The sequence below is a fragment of the Cnephaeus nilssonii genome (genome assembly GCF_951640355.1).
Source record: "Cnephaeus nilssonii genome assembly, chromosome: 6".
Classification (NCBI taxonomy): Eukaryota; Metazoa; Chordata; class Mammalia; order Chiroptera; family Vespertilionidae; genus Cnephaeus; species Cnephaeus nilssonii.
The window spans coordinates 78,044,880-78,066,405 of record NC_137077.1 but is presented as its reverse complement, the minus strand read 5'-3'; the positions used below and the strand labels follow the sequence as shown (position 1 = coordinate 78,066,405).

The window sequence follows — 21,526 nt, the reverse complement described above, 5'->3', positions numbered from 1 at the left end:
TAAGCCTGCTGCACTGAGTGCCAATACAGTAACATACATCTCAATGCACTTGTCTTCATTCCAACAAAAACAACAAAATATTCCTATATGTATATTAGATTGAAATTTTAAAATAAAAATTCTGTATCAAAAGTACCAGTATTTCCATATGGAGAAGTCACGAGTAGTCCTAAAGTAGGCAACACAGACACACAGGAAAATGAACAAATTAAACTATATTATACATTATACTATTTTCAAAGGTGTTTTTTGAAACATTTGCAAAACAAAAGCTTGCTTTGTGCTAACAACTATATTTTCCTCATTTTAAAATAAATGGGAGATGATTGTGACTGCCTAGATCCAACTGTCTCCATACCTCCTCCAGATTTTCATAAAGAGCAAAAAGAAATTAAAAAAATACTACAAATTACCCTTCCCATTTAAATGGGAAATAAAGAAATTACAAGCTGATTTTTTCTAAATGGGGCAATAAGTAAGTGTCCAGGGCCAACACATTCTAGGCTGAATCCACAGCGGGAGTCCTAGGGAAACAGAATGGGTAAGTAAGAAATGAAGGTGGAAGAACCCATGTATAATCAACAAGACCTCCCACCAGTAAGAGAGAGCATTACCCTGAGGGCCATGGCAGCACTGAGACCAATGATGTAAGTTAAGCTAATGAATACAAACGACCACGGTCTATATGTGAGAGGAAAACATTTAACCATGGATCAAAATTTAAAACACAAATCTATGCTGTATACAAAGACATACCTAAAACATAGTGATTCAGAAAAATTAAAGAAAGTTGTTTTTTAAATTGCCAAAAAGGTAAATATGAACAAAAAGAAGCTGTTAGACAAGATAGAATTTAACCTCAAAAGCAATAAAGAGACAAAAAGAAGGAACATAATTTTCTAGGCTAAAATTCACAATGAAGATAACTCAGTTAAGAAGATCTATGAACAGCATGGAGCAACATTTATTAAGCAGAAACCAAATGATACAAAAAAAAGAGATATGCTGATAAGCAACAGACAGATTTAAGCTACCTCAGCTCCTATAGCTCAAGGCAGATGAAGTAGTTAAAAATACCTAAAACAAGTGATCAAAGTAGAGCTATGTTGAAATAAAAATAAATAACTTCCTTTTCAAGTATACATGAAATATTCCTAAAATTTGACCACAATTAGAAAAATCACAGTAAGTTCCAAAAAGCAGAAATAGCATAAAATTATTCTCTGACTATATGCAATAAAACTAGAAAAAATAACAGTAAAAAAGTCCTTTTCATCTGCAAATTTAAAATTTTAGCTGAAAGATAAAAGAAGTAAAAGGACAAATCCAGAATGCAGACATTGTATAGGCTGATTAGTATAGGTTCTGCAATAAATCAGTGGCATAAGGGGAAAAGTGGGAGGATTGCTACAGATTGGAAAGACTTCAAAGACCTATGTAATATAATATGTGGTCATTTCTTGTATTATGATTCAAATCAACTCAGAAATTTTTGAAAAATGAGAAAAATTGGAGTACATATTATCAGTTTATACAAGGTATCACCATTAATTATAATTGGTATCACAATGCATTGTGGTTAAGAATGGGCCATATTATTAAAAACCATTTACTGAAGCGTGAAAGGTGAAAATTATATAATTTGGGGGTTGTTTTAAAAAAGAAAAAAATAAGAACAAACCAAAAGTAATGATGAAACAAATGTTGAAGAGGTTATATGGAATCTTCATGTATTTATTTTGCAAATGTTTGAAATTTCAACATTATAAAAATTAAAGAAAAACAAAACAAAACATAAGCAAACAAATAAAACTAGTATAGAGGAGGCCTAAGTAGAACCAGGGCTAAGCACAGAAAGTTGACTTGCCTTTTCTCCCCATCTACTCCCATACACACCCTGATATTTCAGTCCATATCACTTTCTTAATGATTCTGGGAGATAGGAGATGAAAACGATGGTACTTTGGGGAGGCTCCAAAAATTTAAGCCATTAGTATTGTACAGAAATAAAGTTTTAATTCCTAATTTTTTGCAATCCTTGATTATTAATCATTATTTAAGCCCCTATCAAGTCCCTTGAGCATTTCATAAGTTAAATAATAAAAACAAAAACAAAACTTTAAGCCAGGTAGTAAATAATATAAGATTTTTATATTAGAACTAGAGGCCCAGTGCACAGTGAGGTCCCTCAGCCTGGCCTGCACCCTTTCGCAATCCAGGAACCTCGGGTGATGTCGGACTGCGGGTTTCAGCCCTGTCCTCGCAGGCCAGCCCAGCCTGCGGGAATCAGGCTGAAACCAGCAAGCAGTCCGACATCCCGAGGGATGTAGTATGTGTGCGAAGTGGCAGGTGGCCAGGAAGGAGTCCGAGCCCAGGCCGGGTGCCGCGCCACTCCCGCTCATCCCAGACCTACTGCGCCTGCCACTGCCGCTGCCTGGTAGCCCTGCCACAGAGGCGGGAGAGGCTCGCGCTGCTGCAGCTGCGCTTGCCAGCCATGAACCCAGCATCTAGAGCCTGTTGGTCAGCTGAGCGGCACTCCCACTGTGGGAGTGCACTGACCACCAGGGGGCAGCTTCTGCATTGAGCGTCTGCCCCCTGGTGGTCAGTGCACATCAGAGCAACCAGTTACCCAGTTTTCAGTCACTTAGTCTTTTATATATACTACTCGAGACTCGGTGCACAAAATTTGTGCACTCACAGGGCCGGGGTCCCTCAGCCTGGCCTATGCCCTCTCACAGTCCGGGAGCCATCGGGGGATGGCTGACTGCCGGCTTAGGCCTGCTGCACTAGCCAGCCGTGAGCCCCAATTCTGGCTCTTGCACTAAGCGTCTGTCCCCTGGTGGTCAATGTATGTCATAGTGACCGGCTGTTCTGCTATTTGGTCAATTTGCATATTAGCCTTTTATTATATAGGATAGATTATCACACTGGAAACATATAGAAGTATGTTGAATTTCAGTTGGTAGAATAGAGAAGTTGAGTAGTAACAAGTGAAGCAACAACAGAACACTCCAAATCTTGACAGCAAAATGTAAGAGAAATGAGGTGAGGATAGAAGTGAATGGCAAGAGGAAGAATTTGACATAAAACAGGTGATAAATGATGGAGTAAGGTGCCAGAGGAGACTGACCAGTATATTTATAGAATTATAAGGACTGGCCTTAAACAAAAAAAAAGACAGTTTTGTTGCTGAATTATACGGATTATAAAGTATGAAGGTGGAAAAAGATACAGATTTATAGGTATATAGATATACAAATATAGATATATTTATAGGTATATAGATATACAAATGGTATATAGATATACAAGAGGGATGGAGAAGATTAGGAAGATTAATTATTTCTTCTAGGTAGTATTAGTAGCCTTAGCTAAAGAATAAAAGATTAGTACAAGTGATGCATGTGGGCAAGCAAAGGAGTGATGAAAGGGTTTACCACGAATAACTCTGGCAGTTCCCACCAGAAAGCATAGGATCCATAAAAAAATGGCATCAACCTGGGGTATTACATTCCCCATTAGAGCTCAGATCAATACTGGTTATAAGGAAAGGAACAGGAAGGTGCATATACTAATAGCAAGAACTACTAACAATTACCCATTTGTTAGTGGTGGGAGCATATTCCTTTTGTAAAATTTAAGAATTATTTTATTTCCTTAGTAAATAAGGATAAAAGGTTAATTAAGTGTGGCATGAATAAAATAAACAAATAATGGATGGTGGCCTATTCTTTAATATGAATTAATGAAAAAACATAATCATGAGAAATAAATGTCTATATATTAAAATTCCATTGTTCTCACCAATTCGAGTGATTTTATTATGTGAAAGTTCAAGATCTTGGATATTAGTGCAGCCATCCAAACCATGCAAAGAAGTTAGTTTATTTTTATTAAGAAGAACAACACAGAGATTTTCCAAATTTTCACAGTCGATAGTCTCAATATTATTTTCCTAAAACAAAGAACAAATGTAATTAGTTTTATTTCAATGGCTACTAAAAAAAATGTAAAGCTTGCAAAAATATGAGATATAATCTCCAAATGAATATCTAATTATCTAACTTAGGATAACCATGCAAAATGTCATACTATCTACATGAAAATATAGAATCTATCTATATAAAACCCTAATTTGCAAATCGACTGAACAGCAGAACGACCGAGCAACTGGTCGTTATGACGTGTGCTGACCACCAGGGAGCGTGTTGGAACATGGCGGGCCTCGGCAGCAGATGGCAGAGCACAGAACATGGAGGGCATTGGCCGCAGCGGGATGGTGGAGCAGGTGAGTGGGGGGTGCCAGACCAAGGCAGGGTGCCGGTCACTATCATCGGGGCGAGCCTCTGGTGGTTACTGAAAATTCTTTGCTCCAATGTGCTGCAGTCCTGCCCAGGGCTCGCACCTGCTGCTGGCGCCCGCCACACTTGCACCCCCTGCTGGCACCGGAGCCACCGCTCGCACCCACTGCCAGCACCTGGCGCCAGCCCTGATCGCTCAGCACCATCAGCGGGTGTAAGCGGCGGCTGCCGGCCCCAATCGCCCCTGAGGGCTTCTCCACCCCCCCTGCTCCTGAAGGGCAATTGGGGCAGAAGTAGCTGCTCACACCCACTGATGGCGCTGGCCCCACTCACACCCACTGTCAGCACCAGCTCCAATCGCTCCACACCATTAGCAGGTGCAAGCAGGGCCAGTGCCATCAGTGCATGGGAGCAGCAGCAGCGGGAGCAGGGCTGCCAGCAGACAGGGGACCGGGGGCCACAGTGAGAGGGGCCAGGCAGGGGCACAGAGGATGGGCTGGGCGGTGGTGGGGTGATCAGATTGGTGGGGCGGGCAGATGGCCGGAGGAAGGGAGGACCTGGCCAGCAGCCAGCAGCCACTAGTGACCCTACCCATGCATAAATTTTGTACACTGGGCCTCTAGTAATCTAATAAATAATTAACTGATTTTGTTATTTATTAATATTATTTTAAAATATTGAAAATACAGAGAATCATCCTATATAATAAAAGGGTAATATGTAAATTGACCCTAATGGCGGAATGACCGGGAACGACCGGTCACTATGATGCGCACTGACCACCAGGGGGCAGATGCTCGACGCAGGAGCTGCCCCCTGGTGATCAGTACCCTCCCACAGGGGGAGCTCTGCTCAGCCACAAGCTGGGCTGACGGCTGCGAGTGGAGCAGCGGTGGCAGGAACCTCTCCCGCCTCTGCGGCAGTGCTAAGGATGTCTAACTGCGGCTTAGGCCTGCTCCTCCTGGGAAGCGAGCCTAAGCTGTCAGTCGGACATCCTCTGAGGGCTCCCGGGCTGCCAGAGGGATGTCAGCTTAGGCCCGCTCCACCAGGGAGCAGGCCTAAGCTGGCAGGTGGACATCCCCCGAGGCGTCCCGGACTGCAAGAGGGCACAGGCTGGGCTGAGGGACCCCCCGAGTGCACGAATTTTCATGCACCAAGCCTCTAGTATAACAAGATATTTCAATCTAAATAAACAATAGTTAACATTTGGTCCTATAGAAAACTGTTATTAAAAAAACACACTGAAATAATTGAAATCTCCCCACCTTCCCTCCTCAGTTCCTTCATCTCCCAAGAACACTAATATCATGAATTAAGTATACATCTCATGTATAGGTTTATATTTTTACTATACATATACATCTCTTCAATACATGTATATTGGTCTCAGTGTCAAGGTCATGTGTCAAGGATGCATCAGCAACATCTCTAAGACCTCAGAAAGATAAATGGACTTTTATGAATAGACCATAGCAACTCTCTCACAAATATTTCTGAGGACAGCCTTTGTCTAATGGAGTGGACTTAATGAGAAGCAGAGAAAGCCCACCAAGTTTTAAAAGAAAATGATATTGGTGAAAGTACCACCAGTTTGAACTGAAAACAATATAATTCAAAGTGAAAAGAAGCTTTCAGGTGCCCCACCTTCTATGGGAAAGAAACTGGTTGAGAAAAATTATCAGCTACAAAATAGCACACTTCTTGAGGACAAGGAAGTATGCCTTGAGGATGTACTCAAAAGCCCAGTGCGCAGAATCAAGAGTCGTAGAAAACCATTACCGTGGAGCCAACCTGTCTCCTTATTAAGGAATTCATAACTTCCCAAGGTACGAATCATAAACAGAAGGTATTTTAGACATTCCAGCCCCGGCCACAAATTACATATGAGACCCAGTGAACACAATACGAAGCAGAAGAAATACCCAGACAATCCTGCCTCAATTCATGGTCCCAAAACCATGAGCAAATAAAATGGTTATTATTTTAATTTGCTAAGTAATGTGGCCATTTGTGATATAGCAAAAAGTAACAAGATCATCCACACGCAGAGATAAGCAATTCCCAGGTCATACTACCTAATCATTTTCCCTCTATGGCTTTCAGAAATTTTGGCCCTTGATCTCTTTACAACATGAGTTACTTGGTATTTTAATAAATGTTTTTTATTTCAAAATAGTCATTTCTGAAATGTAAAGATGAATTCATTTTATATGTTACTAGTAGCCCGTTTGCACGAAGATTCGTGCAATAGACCTTCATTCACCTGGCTGCCTGCACCAGTTTTCTGCCAGCACCAGGGACCCAGGCCTTGGCTGTGGCCACCGCCTTCTGCCTTTTTCAGGGTCGGGGCTTGGCCCCGGGCGGTGGCTTTGGGCTCCGAGGCACCCAACATCCTTGCTAAGGATCGCAGGAGCCGACCCCCAGTGGTTTCCTGCGATCCATGCAGGCTGCCCACTGGTGCCCAAGGCCGGGAAAGCCTCCGCCCCAGGCTTTCCTGGCCTTGGGCTCGTGGCACCCAGCGTCCCTGCTACCGATCACAGGAGCCGACCCCCAGTGGTTTCCTGCGATCGGTGCAGGCTCCCCGCTGGTGCCCAAGGCCCGGAAAGCCTCGGCCCCTGGGACCCCCGGGAGCGGCGGGAGGGGCGGGATGGGCACGGCCAAGCCCCCCCAGGTGGCCGATCGACCCGGAACCCCCGGGAGGGGCGGGAGGGGCCGGGCCACGCCCCCCCGGGTGGCCGATCGCCCCCGGGACCCCTGGGAGGGGCCGGCCACGCCCCCCCAGGTGTCTGATCAACACCCGGGACCCCCGAGAGGGGTGGGAGGGGCCCGGCCATGCCCCTACAGGTGGCCAATGGACCCCCGGAACCCCCGGGAGGGACGGGAGGGGCCTGGCCACGCCCCCCCAGGAGGCCATCGCCCCCGGGACCCCCGGGAGGGGCGGGAGGGGCCCGGCCACGCCCGCCCGGGTGGCCGATCGCCCCCCGGGACCCCCGGGAGCGGCGGCATGGGCCCGGCCACGCCCCCCGGGGTGCCGATCACCCCAGGCACCCCGGGGAGCTGCGGCATGGGCCCGGCCACGCCCCCCCGGGGTGCCGATGGGCCCGGCCACGCTCCACCGCTCCACCGGGGTGCCGATCGCCCCAGTCACCCCGGGGAGCGGCGGCATGGGCCCGGCCACGCCCCCCGGGGTGCCAATCGCCCCAGGCACCCCGGGGAGCGGCGGCATGGGCCCGGCCACTGGGCACCGCCATCTTGATCTTCTCAATGGCGGATATGCCACCTGGAGTCCCGCCCCCAGCCTCCTGCCGGCCCAATCGTGGGCATAGCGGAGGTGCGGTCAATTTGCATGTTTCTCTATTATAAGGTCAGATTACAAGATAAATAATGAGAACAGAGGACATACCTGTACATCAATGTACTTCAGTTTTTTGCAGTTATTCAGGCCGTGCAAAGAATTTAATCCACAGCGTCGAAGAGATAGAAACTGAAGATTTGTACACTCTGCCAGTGTGGAAAGACTACAACCTGGCAAATCTTGAAATGTTACTCTTGTAACCTAGATAATTTAAAAAAAAATTAGAGTGCATAACATCTAACAGTAACAATCTGTGAGATCTCTATCTGAGCACACCATCTCCACCTGGATCTGACTTAAAAGAGATGATTCTGTGCTTCAAGTCTGAGCCGAAGCCACACGTTGATGAGACTTTGGGGTCTTTGGGACCTGAACCATGGGATACAAACAACATTCTATTACACATCTTCTATATTATAAAGATATGAATCATTCCTTACTACTGAATAATGCAATACACCCAACCATATAGTATTTGTGGTAAAAAAAAAGTCATGAATAATATTTTTCTGTATTTTTCAAATATTTGAAGATCATGCATTTATAATATTTCATGATTACATGATTAAATATTTCATAATTAGATGATTAAATAAAATTACCAAGTCATTACTATAGACCAGTGGTTCTCAACCTTTCTAATGCCGCAACCCTTTAATACAGTTCCTCATGTTGTGGTGACCCCCAACCATAAAATTATTTTCGTTGCTACTTCATAACTGTAATTTTGCTACTGTTATGAATCGTAATGTAAATATCAGTGTTTTCCGATGGTCTTCCGATGGTCACGACCCACAGGTTGAGAACCGCTAGCAGGGTTACCTAAGACCATCGGAAAACACAGATATTTACATTACGATTCATAATGGTAGCAAAATTATAGTTATGTAGTAGCAACGAAAATAATTTTATGGTTGGGGGTCACCATAACATGAGGAACTGGATTAAAGGGTCGCGGCATTAGAAAGGTTGAGAACCACTGCCATAGACTCATTACTTCATAAAGCTTTTTCCTTAAGGAACTCTCTTTGTTTGTTTTTTTAGCTAAAAAAAACCCCTCAATATCAAAGAAAGCTTTTTCCTTAAGGAACTCTCTTTGTTTGTTTTTTTAGCTAAAAAAACCCCTCAATATCAAAGAAAGTTTTCAACTTTATATATATTAAGGGCTACATTTATTGTCCTACAAGAATATGTCAGATAGAAATATTTTTTTTATTATGAAAATGCACTGCACTTTTTAAACTCATGATTTCTCACCTAAGTTAAAGGGCAGAGGAATCCTATATAATAAAGAGGTAATATGCAAATTGACTGAGGGCACAAGATGGCCACCACAAAATGGCTGGCAGGGGAGGGCAGTTGTGGGCGATCAGGCCTACAGGGGAGGTGACCGGGCTGGCAGGGGAGGGCAGTTAGGGGGGACTGGGCCGGTAGGGGAGGGCAGTTGTAGGGGACCAGGCCTTCAGGGGAGGGCAGTTGTGGGGGACCAGGCCTGCAGGGGAGGGCAGTTGGGGGCGACCAGGCCTGCAGGGGAGGGCAGTTGGGGGCAACCAGGCCTTCAAGGGAGGGCAGTTGGGGGCAACCGGGCCAGCAGGGGAGAACTTAGGTGTCGATCAAGCTGACAGGGGAGTGGTTAGGGGGTATCAGGCTGGCAGGCAGAAGCGGTTAGAGGCAATTAGGCAGGCAGGCAGGCAGGCGAGAAGTTGGGAGCCAGCAGTCCTGGATTGTGAGAGGGATCCCAGATTGGAGAGGGCACAGGCTGGGCTGAGGGACCACCACCACCCCCCCCCCCCCCAGTGCATGAATTTCATGCACTGGGCCTCTAGTAATGTAATAATGTGTTGTTGTTGTTTATTTCACTATAATTGAGTCTATGCACTGAAATAACTATATAAAAGTCAAATTATAGTAAGAAAACTTTCATATTGCCACATTAACAATCCTAAAACCAGGTTTCCCACATGCTGAAAAACAATTTAAAAATTATTAGCTTTTATAAGATCAGTCTAGTAGTATCATAATCAAAATAGAAATTCAAAAATTGTTCAGTTGAAATTTAAAGCATTATTGCATCAGATAAAGCTGGAAAAGTATAAAATTTTAAGTTTGATAACTCCTCTTCATATTGAAATTTTCTGTGCATGATATTAAACTAAAAGTTTTTAATTTACATATTTACATGAGTGAATAGGAAGATCATGTGTTCATAAAGATATAAAGAAGTGATTAAGTCTATTTCTTGCTTAAGTAGCAAAAGAAACAATCCATATTTTTAAAACTTGGGTGAATAAAATTTTTAGCTTCATATCTATTTTAGAAATTTCTCAATTAGTCATAATCTAAATATATGTTCTCCCTAACATAATCTAATATATGTTCTCCCTAACATATATTTTAGTGAAAATATTTTTCAAGAATGAGGATAAAAACATCCATCCCAACTCAAACAAAAGTGCATACATTTTAGGCAGAAGGAAAGTGATACAGATGGGAGACCTATAATGAAAGTAAGAAAAAAAACCAAAATAATTGGTAAGAAAGACAAATACTGCTCTAGCCGGTTTGGCTCAGTGGATATAGCGTCAGCCTGCGGACTGAAGGCTCCCAGGCTTAATTCCAGTCAAGGGTGTGTGTATATATACATATTTGGGAGTTCACTCTCAATTATTCTTGAGTTCAACCCAAGGAGTGTCAGTTGCCTATGGTAAATTGAAAATACAAAAGTAACAAAAGCAATGACTATGTTTTACTTTGCAGAACATCTGTTCTGTGCCATATCTCAAATCTATTAAACCTGAAGAAATAATATTGTTTAAAAATTCAGGCTGCAGTGACTGAATGTGAGGTATGATTAGATGATTAAATAAAAGAGAATCTTACTTCACATAAGTTATGTACCATCACACCAGTTTATTACGATTTGCCTTGTATAAGGAAAGTGAGTCATCTGGTCTAAAAGTAAACCATATGCTAAAATGTTGTAAGTTATGCCATGTTATAAAGTCATATCAAAAAATCCTGCCCTGGTTGGTTAGAGTGTCATCCCATGCACTGAAGGGTCACTCCTGGTCAAGGCACATATCCAGGTTTTGGGTTTAATCCCCAGTCAGGGCACATCTGGATGGATGTTTCTCTCTTCCTCGCTATTTCTCACTCTTTCTACAATCAATGAAAAACATGTCCTCAGGTGAGGACTTAAAAATATACATACATCCTTATATTCAGTGACTTTTTTTTCTGGTTGTTATTTAAAGCAAGTTACCACTTTGAGCAAAATACCGAAAAATAAAAGAAAAAATAGTAAAACAGTAAAATTAGGAAAAATTAAAATATATTAGTTGTCAATAATCACCAATCTTCAGTCATATCCTTTTGTGATATTATTGCATACAGTGGATGGCCCAGCATTTTCAATTTAAGAATTTCTTTGATGAGACCGGCTATTAGGCAGCTCTCAAAAATCAATTTGCCTTTTTTTCAAATACTTGGGATCCACATTTGACAATGACAATTAGAAGCCCTAGACTGTTGTCAACAATCCTATAAAGTAGGTATTGCTCTTCCCAGTTTACAGAAGACAAAATTGCGATTCATAATGGTCCAGTGCATTGCACAAGGTAACAGAGACAGTAAATAGCAGAAATAAAATTAGAACCCTGATCTTACCTGTTACATCACTTGTTAGTACTTTATTAAATTACTCTCAAATAATTTTATATCAATTTCCTCTTTAATCAATTACTTTTGAAACTGTGAAGTTATTAATAATATGGAGATAAGATGAACATTCAGCTAGATTTATTTATTCATTCTCCCATTCATCCATCCCATAGTCAATTGATCAAAACCACTATTTGCCTGGCAATACGTAAAGAAGTATGGACAAGAAACAGATCGGATTTGTGACCTAAAGGCTTAAAGTGAGAGATTAATATAAGCAAAATAAATTCATTACTGACTGAAATTCCAGAAGAGTAAACTTTTCTTTTCTAAAGGTTCTCTCCAGAGGACCTTCCAATTATGTCAATGGGTGCTCAAGATAAGATCAAAGATGGAAAGCTATGAGTTTAGAAAATCAAAGTAATAAAGTGAGTCATAGGTCAGCAGCAGTGGTGAATGAAAACACCATGATAAGCCATCTGCAAGAGTCATTACAAGATGATATTTTACAAGACTTCAATATTGCACATTTACATGTATTTTTCATCCCTATACTATATATTTTGAGGCTTCAAAGAAAAATTAAATGTTTGAGATAGTTGCTTTGAGTCGTGGTCAGAGGATTTCGGGATCCTTCAGAACACTGCTACGCCAGTTAGTCGACGGACCAGCCCCAACAGCATCACCCAGGGTCCCTGTAAAAATGCAGAGCGTTGGGACTGTCACCAGACCTAAGGCATCAGAATCAACCCCAGGCGATCTGTGTACACGTTGCAGCTTGGGATGCGAACTGTGCTCTAAGAAGTAAAAGAAAGGGTTAGTCCTCACTTTACGTACAGTGACACGAGTTCCAAGGAGGGAACTGAGTGGTCAGGAGAAGAAATGCCAAAGAGAAAGAGGTTCACACACTTTAACTTCCTCCGTGCTCTTCTCCGGAACAGAACAGAGACCCACAAGGAAGGAGAGCCTTACTGCCTCCCTAACTTCAGTTTTACCTTTCAAACACGTACACTACAGGCATGAAGCCGTTACCCATGCTTAGCCCAGACAGACATTCATGAGGAAGACTAATTTAAATAAAAGAGTTAGTAGCTAATGTCATTACTTCAAAAAGCCTGCAGCAACATCTTTGGGAAAGCAGAAAAAGGATGATTCCAAAGATAATGTAGCCAAAGGTTAAAAACAAACAAACACACAGAAGAGCTAATCAGAGATTCTATAAATCTGATGGACATGGCAAATACGTTGCTTAGGAAAGAGAAGACACTTCAAAGTAATGCCTGTTCCTTACACTGTTTTTTATACCCCAAGGATCTCTTTAAATCCCAGTCTTCTCTTCTCAATAATACCCTGAAATTGTATTTACAGTAATGATCAAGATCTGTATTTATCTGCAGGTTATTTGTTTAATAACTTTTTCTTTACCACAATAAGTTCCATAGGAGCAGAGACTGAGTTTTGTGTCCATCCCTTTGTTCCAACAGTAAATATTGACTGATCATATTAGATAGATGAATATTTGCTGAGTGAATAATAAAAAATGCATGTATATTAATATGAATGCTTCCTTTCCTAGGCATCTGTCTATATGATGAAACTAATTTTATTAAATACATTTGAGTTTCAGACCCTAGCTAAATATGTGATTTTTAAAATGATAAGTTCTTTTTTGATATTACACTATTTGAAATATTCTTCTCTGTTTTTCTACACGTGTCAGTTTCTGTCTTAATTTTAACTGAAACTATGGGCTCCATAAATGCAGAAAATTAGTAGCACTTGGTGAAAACTATTTTAAATTTCAGGCATATATCCACCATGTTCACATTGCACGTGACTAAATAATGTTTTTACAGAAATTCTAGAGTCTTCTATGGTTATAAGCAGTTCTTTCATGGAAATTTTCAAGTACAGGGAAATTAGTTTCATTCCAAAAGGAGCCACTAGGTGGTGCTGTTGCTCAAGACTAAAGCAAACGCCTAACTGAATAACAGGAATTTCCTATTTTAATTCAACCCTCCATTCCCAGATGCCTCCACTCTTAGAAACTTAATAATGGCGGTAGGGCCCTTAAACACAGGCTTCAACATATAAATAAAAGCTTTTAATATTGATTCGCTGAGGGAGAAGATGCCCTTAATTTAAATTGAGATCTCAAATGGAGGCAGTATTTCATTAGCAACTTCACTGATTAAGGGGCATAATTTTTTTTAATTTTAATTTTACTTTTTATTGATTTCAGAGAAGAAGGAAGGAGAGATAGACACATCAATGATGAGAGAGAATCACTTAATGGCTGCCTCCTGCCCACCCACACCGGAGATTGAGCCCACAACCCCGGGCATGTGCCCTTGACCGGAATCGAACCCGGGACCCTTCAGTCGGCAGGCTGACGCTCCATCCACCGAGCCAAACCAGCCAGGGCGAGGGGCATAATTATTGAATATAAAATATGCCTTCCAAAATGGGAGACATCTTTAATGCTATCAACAATAAAAAAGTATATTAAAAATAAGATAAATGCCTTCCATTAATATTTTAAAAGTTACAGTTAGAAAACCAATTGCAATTAAATAAGACAATACGTTATAAAATTACAAAATACCTGCTGTAAAGTATTCCATGGGCCACATTGAAGAATTTCTAGTGTATTCAAAGGGGGCATCGTGTTGGCTGGACATTTCACAAGTCTCTTCCTCTTAACAATCTTCTTTTGTTGATTTTGCTTGAAAATGTCTGACCAGGATTTAACAGATTTTATCCAAGCTTGCCTCTTTTCTTCAATAGAAGATAGAAGTGTTGGCTCTGGTACAGAGCAGGTCACAACACTCTCACATTCAGCTCTATTTTCATGACATTCTTCTGGAATTTCTTTAATCTGAGACTTTAGAGAGTTTACTTCTTTAAGAACCAAGGAGCTTGTTGTATTATAGCCACTCAAGTCTTCACAAGGAGCATGTCTACCTAAAACATAATTTTGCTTGTTTATTTCCCTTTCTACATTTATCAGAGCACCACTGCCATCAATAATTACGTCACCATTCGGAGCATTGCCTTTTGGGTTCTCCTTAGTTTCTTCAGATTTTAAGTCAATTTCTTTTCCTTGAAGTATTACATTCTCACCTATATATTCAGAATGTTCTAATGTTAGTGGTAGTAGTTTTTGTTTCATTGAAAGCACTAAACTGTCATCCGCTTCATATAATGTTCCATTCGGTTGTGATATTTCTTCTTTTTCTACTTTTTGTGTCTTACTCTGTTGATTGTCTTTGATTATTTTCTGTGCCTCATTGTTTTTCACCTCATTAATTTCTTGATTATGTCCTAATATTATTTGGGTTTCTTGTATTATATTCTCATTTATGGCAGCCTTCATGGTTACTTCTTTTTGTATTGGACAGATTAATTCTTGCAGCTGAAACTGTTCTTTCACATGATCCTTTAGATCTGGGTTTTCCAATTCAGTTTTTTGGTCTATGGTTTCATATTTTCCTTCTTGCTTGACCAAGTTCTCTGAACATTGTTGTTTTGCCTGGTTTTCATTTTTTCCTTCCATTTTAAATTCTGCCAAAATTGCTTGGTTTGATATAGATTCTTTTGATTGCACTCGTATTGCTTCTTTCAGTGCAAACTGTTTATCTATAGTCTCTCTCTTACTCATCTTTTCATCTGGCCCAAGGGGAGCAGCTTCCCACTTCTCTGACTTTCCCTCTCCTAGCACTTTGGGTATTTCATCCTTATTCTTCGATTTATCTTCGGCAGTTAAATGTGCAGCATTATGGTCCCCCTTTTTTAATGCTCTACTTATTATTAGCTGTTTCCTTCCATCTTCTTTTAATCTTATTTTTTCCTTGTTTAGTAGTTGCTCTTTTTCTTGTCTCAGGATGTTCTTTTTTTCTTCATATTCTTTTTCTCTCTTTTTTCTTTCCTCTTGCATCTGCCTTTGTATTTCTTCTTCTCTCCTTTTTTCCTCCTGTAATCTTTTTTGTATTTCTTCTTCCATCTGTCGTATTTTTGCTTCCTTTTCTTTCCACTCTAGTGCTTTTTTTTTCTTATTTTCTATTTGTTCTTTTATAATTGGGCCATATTTTTGGTAGGCCACAAATGCTCTATATTTAGTTTGAATTTTTACAGCTGCATTATGCTGCATTTTTAATAAACGCATTTTTTCTTTTTCCTGCAGGTCTTTAAATCTTGTTCTTTCTTCTTCCATTTGTAAATGCAAATTCCTAATAAACTCCTAAAATAAAGGTAAACAGTAGTCATCATAAACTAAATGTGTGATGTTATTGAAATATAATCTAAAAGAGATTAAAAACAAATACTAAAACTAAAATAATAATAAAGTTACTATACAATTCTCTTAGAAAAACTAATTTTTTGGAGGATATTACTTTTTTAGATATTTAAGAGCTTCTATCAAGTTAGTAAGTTGATACTCTAATATTGATGAATTCTTTGAGGATAGAAAGCAAATAAAAATGGCACGGCCAGTGTGGCTCAGTGGATTGGACATCATCCCATGCACTAAGAGGTCACTGGTTCGATTCCCTGTCAGGGCACGTGCCTGAATTGTGGGCTTGATCCCCAGTAGGGGGCCTGCAGGAGGCAGCTGATCAATGTTTCTCTCTGATCATCATTTCTATCTCTCTCTTCCTCTCCCACCCCCTCTCTCTCAAAACAATAAAACATATATATATATTTAGAGAAGTGTCTGGCAGACATCAAAAAAACAGTAAATATATATGGATGAATGTAAAATTAAACAAATTTGCAATGGAAATATACCTTTAAATTATTAAAACTAAATGGTAATAAATCTGGATTGTAAACCCAAGGAAACAAATTATTCAGTTTTAAAAGCAAAAGTAAAAACATTTTTAAGGATGCAAAGACTGAGAAAAATTTATATCCAAAAATGATTCTAGACAAGTATTTTGATACATATTATAGAAAATCAAACTGATCCAGAAAGTAGTTAAAATTAAGGATTCAAACAACACTGATTATCAAAAACCATTAACACTTAGCACTTAATTTTTTTATTTTACTGTCTTCTCCCTTCCATCATTTCACTTAAGAAGACAGCTGTTACTCTTCCTCTTTTTTATGTAATGTGCCTTTTTTTCTGGCTGCTTTTAATAATATTTCTCCCTTTGTCTTTAATTTCAATAGTCAGGTGTAATTTTATTTGTATTAATTCTACCTGGGGATCATTAATCATCTTTAAATGTTCAGAATGATTTTTAAAAGATAATTTAAAACCATTTCAACTATTATGTCTTCAGACCCCATTGCTTCTGCTCCATTCTCTTTCTTTCCAAGATTAATATTATAAGTATTTTTATCTTTACACTGTATCACATATTTCTTGTGCTCTTTTCTGCTTTTCCAATTTTTGTCCTTTCAGTGCTTTAAATCAGATATTTTCTACTTCAGTTTCACTAATTCTTTCTCATTGTGTCAAATATACTGTCAAATATCCACTGAATTTTTAATTTTATATACTGAACTTTTCAACTTTAAAATGTACATTTGATACTTCATTATAGATTCTAATTCTCTTTTCATATTACCTATCTGTTTAACTGTTTTGCTGTTGCATGAGAGTTTTAGCTATTTTAATGGCTCTTCTAACTCCAACATTTGGGTTACTTACAGGGAAGATACTATCGTCATTTTTGTCACTCATATGAATCTGTCTCCTCACAGGCCTAACAAGATTTTTATTTAAAAATGGACAGTAGAGACAATTCTATTATAACATGTAACTGCACCAAATCAACATGTTTATACCTTAAGCTTATGCAATGCTATATGCCAAATATATTTTAAGAAACAAAATAAGGCCAGTAGAAACCTACCTTTTCTGGAATGTATTTATATAAATAAAGAAAAGATTTGAAGGAAATACAAAGAAAGCTAATATGTTTAGCTGAATAGCAAGATTATGGAAATTTTTACCTACTTTACCCTTATAATCACTTAAAATAATTTTATATAAAAATAGATAAATAAAAGTTAAAATTTAACATGTCAACAGAATTATTTAAATGCAAACGGGTTATTTAGTACATTCAACTAACTGTGTTCAAGAAATGCAATAACTTTTCATAACTCTTTTCAATTATAATGAAATGCTCATAATAGTTTGTTTCCTCAAGCCTTAAAAAATTTAGAATTTTTTTATACAGACATATTCACTCACCAACCAGTTTCTTTTCATTATCAGGACATTCTATTTCAAGAACAGTTTCTAATGATTAATGAATGTTTAAAACTTTAGCAATTTAAATCCTACACAAGCTAGGCAATATTATTTTAAAATGTCCATTTCAGGCATAGTAATTTATTTCAAATGAAAATGACTGTTGCACTCAGTAAAAACAACAAATAGATACCTCATGTTGTTTAAATTTTTCTTTCCACATTTTCTCTTCTTCAAGGAGTTCATCATTCATCTTGGCCTGTTCTTGCTGAACACATGTTAATATTAAAATATTAGATTCAAATGTCAGAAAACACTATGTGCATTATACATGATTCTCAGAACATATATTTGTAAATAATGGTTAAAACAACTCACTCAATGGTGCTCAGTTATTAGTACTAGGATAACAACTTTAATCTCAACCTAAAGTGTCATATAAATAACACCTAGGGCTCCCATTTTGAACACATAAAGATGTTTGTAACCTGGGAAAGTCGTTTTATTTATTTGAGCATGTTTATTCACATAATAAAGAGCATCAGCTAGAAATAGTGTTGGACAATACCAAAGTGACAAATAATGTTCATAAGATGGGCTTTGCATTACAATGTTTTTCTCTCCACACCATCCCACTTAATTCACATAGTAAATCAGTTCAGTGGCTAATATTTCTTTAAGGGGTAGAGAGAAAAGAGCAATATCGATATGAGAGAGAAACACTGATCCATTGCCTACCATGTGGGCCTCAACCTAGGTATGTGCCCTGACTGGGAATTGAACCTGCAACATTTTTGGTGTGTAGGATGATGCTCTAACCAACTGAGTCACCTGGCTAGGGTGTGGTTTTCTTTTAATAACATTTTACTAGCACATATTTTGTTAAGGATCTGAAGAATAAACAAAAATAAGCAAAGTATAATTCCTTTTACTCTAAAAATTGACCTTTAATATGGGAACATTCTCACAAGTTCACACATTACTCCAAATTTAGCAGAATAAGTTTATTGAAAGAGAAGATCATATAGAATTATGGTAAGAATAGGTGTTATAATTGGTGGATCGTGAATGGTTTCATGGAGAAGATTGTATTTGAAATTAGTAGGCTTTCAAGAGGTTGGACAGACACTTTAGACACGTATTAAATGTTTTTGAACTAGAAAAAATGACAATAGCTCTGTGTTTAGGAAAATCATAATGTCACATTAGGTAGAGTTAGAGACAGAAAACCCAGGAGACACCAATATGATCAGTAAGATAGATATTAGCAAAGTCCATGTGAGAATTAATGAGGGCCTCTGGATAGCGTGGCATGAGCAAGAAGATACAAACATAATGTGAACATGAAATTGCCACAAATGGCCAACTCATTGGATATAAAGGTAATGGGAAATTTCTTTGAAAATTGTCTTATGTGAGCTATGGGAACTTTTGATGGGATTTACGAATGTAAAAAAAATATCCTCCTGACAGCACTATGCTGGATGAGTCTGTGGAAGATAAAAAGTAGGGAGATCAATTAGAGAACTTAATAAACATCCAAAGCTAGACATTAGCACACCCTGAACTATGGAGTAGCAGTAGATATGTGGATGAAAGGATAGATAATACAAGTATTTTTTAAAAGAAGAGGATAATACAAGAGAGGGAAGAGTTAAAAATGGTCCTCATCTTTCTAGCTTGGGCAATGATGGTAGTGCAGTTCATCAAAATAAAGAATACCATAGGAGGAACATGATTCAGAAAGAAAGACAATGCACTCGGTTTTAGATACATTAAGTTCTAGGTGTGAGGTATCTGTAGGAGAGTTATGTCATTAGTTTACTTTTTGTTATAAATATAGATTTGGTTCTCAACAGCTAAGGCTATGAATGAGATTAATAAGAAAAGAAGAACAAGGGAATGGTGCGGGGAAGGCCGGGGCTGGGGCGCAGGGGCAGGCTGGGAGAGGACAATGGGGGGGAAAGGGCACATATGTAATACTTTAAATAATAAAGAATTAAAAAAAATAGAGAGAGAGAAAGCCTTGGTAGTGTCATATTCAAGGAGAAAGAAAAAAGAAGCTTAAAATGGATATCAAGGAGGAAATTCCAAACATATAAGAAAGAGAATCAAGGCAGTGTGGTCCCACAGAAGTCATGGGAAAGAGAAATGGCCAACAATCAATTTTTACTGGCATAAAATATAATAGAGGCCAAAATAAAAACTGAAAATGAGCCTGTGAGTATGGTAACTTATAAGTCACTGGTTAGTTTTGTCAAGAATAGCCTCACTCAGTGGGATGGTGGTAAGTAACTAGCAGGTTTACAATTGAACAAGACAAGGAAATGGATATAGCAAAAATAACACTCTTTTAAGAAGCTGGACTGTGGCCTGGCCTGTGTGGATCAGTTGGTTGAGTGTCATCCCATGTTCAATTCCCAGTCAGGACACATGCCCAGGTTGTAATTTCGGGGTGTGTGTGTGAGTCAACTCATCCATGTTCCTCCCTCACACAGATGTTTCTCTCTCTCCCTCCCTCCCTCTTCCTTCCTCTCTCCTAAAAATCAATAAAAACATATATATATATATATATATATATATATATATATATATATATATATATATTTATCTGATTTGTGGAAAGAAAATATAACTAAAGGAAAGCTAAACATTTAGAGTTTGTTAGAAAAAAAAAATCTGACCAAAGTGGTTCTACAATATTACAATTACTTTAACTTATTTTCTATACTAGTGGCCCAGTGCACAAAATTCGTGCACATTAAAAGGGGATTAATTAGAGGAAATAATTTAATATTGCTATTTGCCCTTTCTCTATAATAGAAGTGTCAGAGATGAAAGAAAATTAGTAAAATGTATATGAAAACTTTCCTCCTGTCAGAGTCTGGGGCTCACCACAGGACCCAGAGTCAAGTCCCCGCCCACCCACATACACCTCAAAATTGTGTGAGACCCAGACCCAGCCAACCTCCCCATCATTGGGCTAGATCCAGACCCGGCCAGTCCCACCCTTGTCAAGACCTGCTGGGCAGGGGGCGTAGTCTCAGGTCCCCCATCAAGCCCCGCTGGGTGGGGCGCGGCCTGAGTTCCCCCAACCCAGCACTGGAGGTGCACCTTGAGGTCCCCCATCAAGCCCCGTTTGGTGGGGGGCATGGCCTGAGGTCCCCTGTCAAGCCCAGCCAGGCAGGGGGCGCAGCCTCAGGTCCCCTGGCCCAGTGCTGGGGCGGGGAGCGCGGCCTGAGGTCCCCTACAAGCCCCACCTGGTGGGGGCCGCGGCCTGAGGTCCCCTGGCCTGGCGCTGGGGTGGGAGAGGCAGCCTGAGGTCCCCTAGCCCAGCACCAGGATGGGAAGCACACCTTGAGGTCCCCTGTCAAGCCCTGCCGGGTGGGGGACACAGTCTGAGGTCCCCTGTCAAGCCCCATGGGGGCGGGGGAGGGCGTAGCCTCAGGTCCCCTCATTAAGGCTCCTTATGGGAACCTGGCCTCAGCTGTGGGTGCAGCCATCTTTGTGATGGAGTGATGGTAAATTAGCATATTCCCTCTTTATTAGGTAGGATAAGCAGGAAATGTAGTGCACTCAACATGGAAGGCTAGCATACCCTGAACTGCCTAGACGACCACATGGTAATTTCTCTATTTGAAACATTCAAATCTAGCAATTTCTAGGTAACATGTAAATCAACTTTAGTGATGTTAGGCAGAGAAGTCTGTCTAGCCTGATGTCGATTCTAAGGATCATGATAGCCCACAAGCAGGGTCCTAAAAATCCACCAGTTTCTCAATATGCCACTGCAGTGACCTCAGGGTGTAGACCTCCTGAGGTGGGGTTGGAGAAAACTGAAATAATTACAACACAAAAGTCTTCCATACCAAAAAATGTCTAGTCCAAGGAATTAGTTCAATTATAGAGATGAAGTACAAAGCATCATTTACTTGGTTGAACCTCTTCAACCAAATATGTTTTACTTAATTGCTATATATCAGACCACATAGCAAGGGCACT

General features: G+C 39.8%; 1 protein-coding gene across 1 annotated transcript in view; it reads right to left on the bottom strand.

Annotated features, from left to right (window-relative positions):
• Window positions 1-21,526, bottom strand: part of LRRIQ1 (leucine rich repeats and IQ motif containing 1) — a gene marked incomplete at its 3' end in the record, with an annotated part of 219,205 nt that overhangs the window by 180,621 nt on the left and 17,058 nt on the right. Inside the window, exons 7-10 of the mRNA XM_079775698.1 lie at window positions 17,718-17,792; window positions 13,922-15,556; window positions 7,705-7,857; window positions 3,805-3,955 (exon numbers count right to left, since the gene is read on the bottom strand). Of these exons, the coding sequence (XP_079631824.1) occupies window positions 3,805-3,955; window positions 7,705-7,857; window positions 13,922-15,556; window positions 17,718-17,792 (2,014 nt within the window). The remainder of the gene's footprint in view (window positions 1-3,804; window positions 3,956-7,704; window positions 7,858-13,921; window positions 15,557-17,717; window positions 17,793-21,526) is intronic.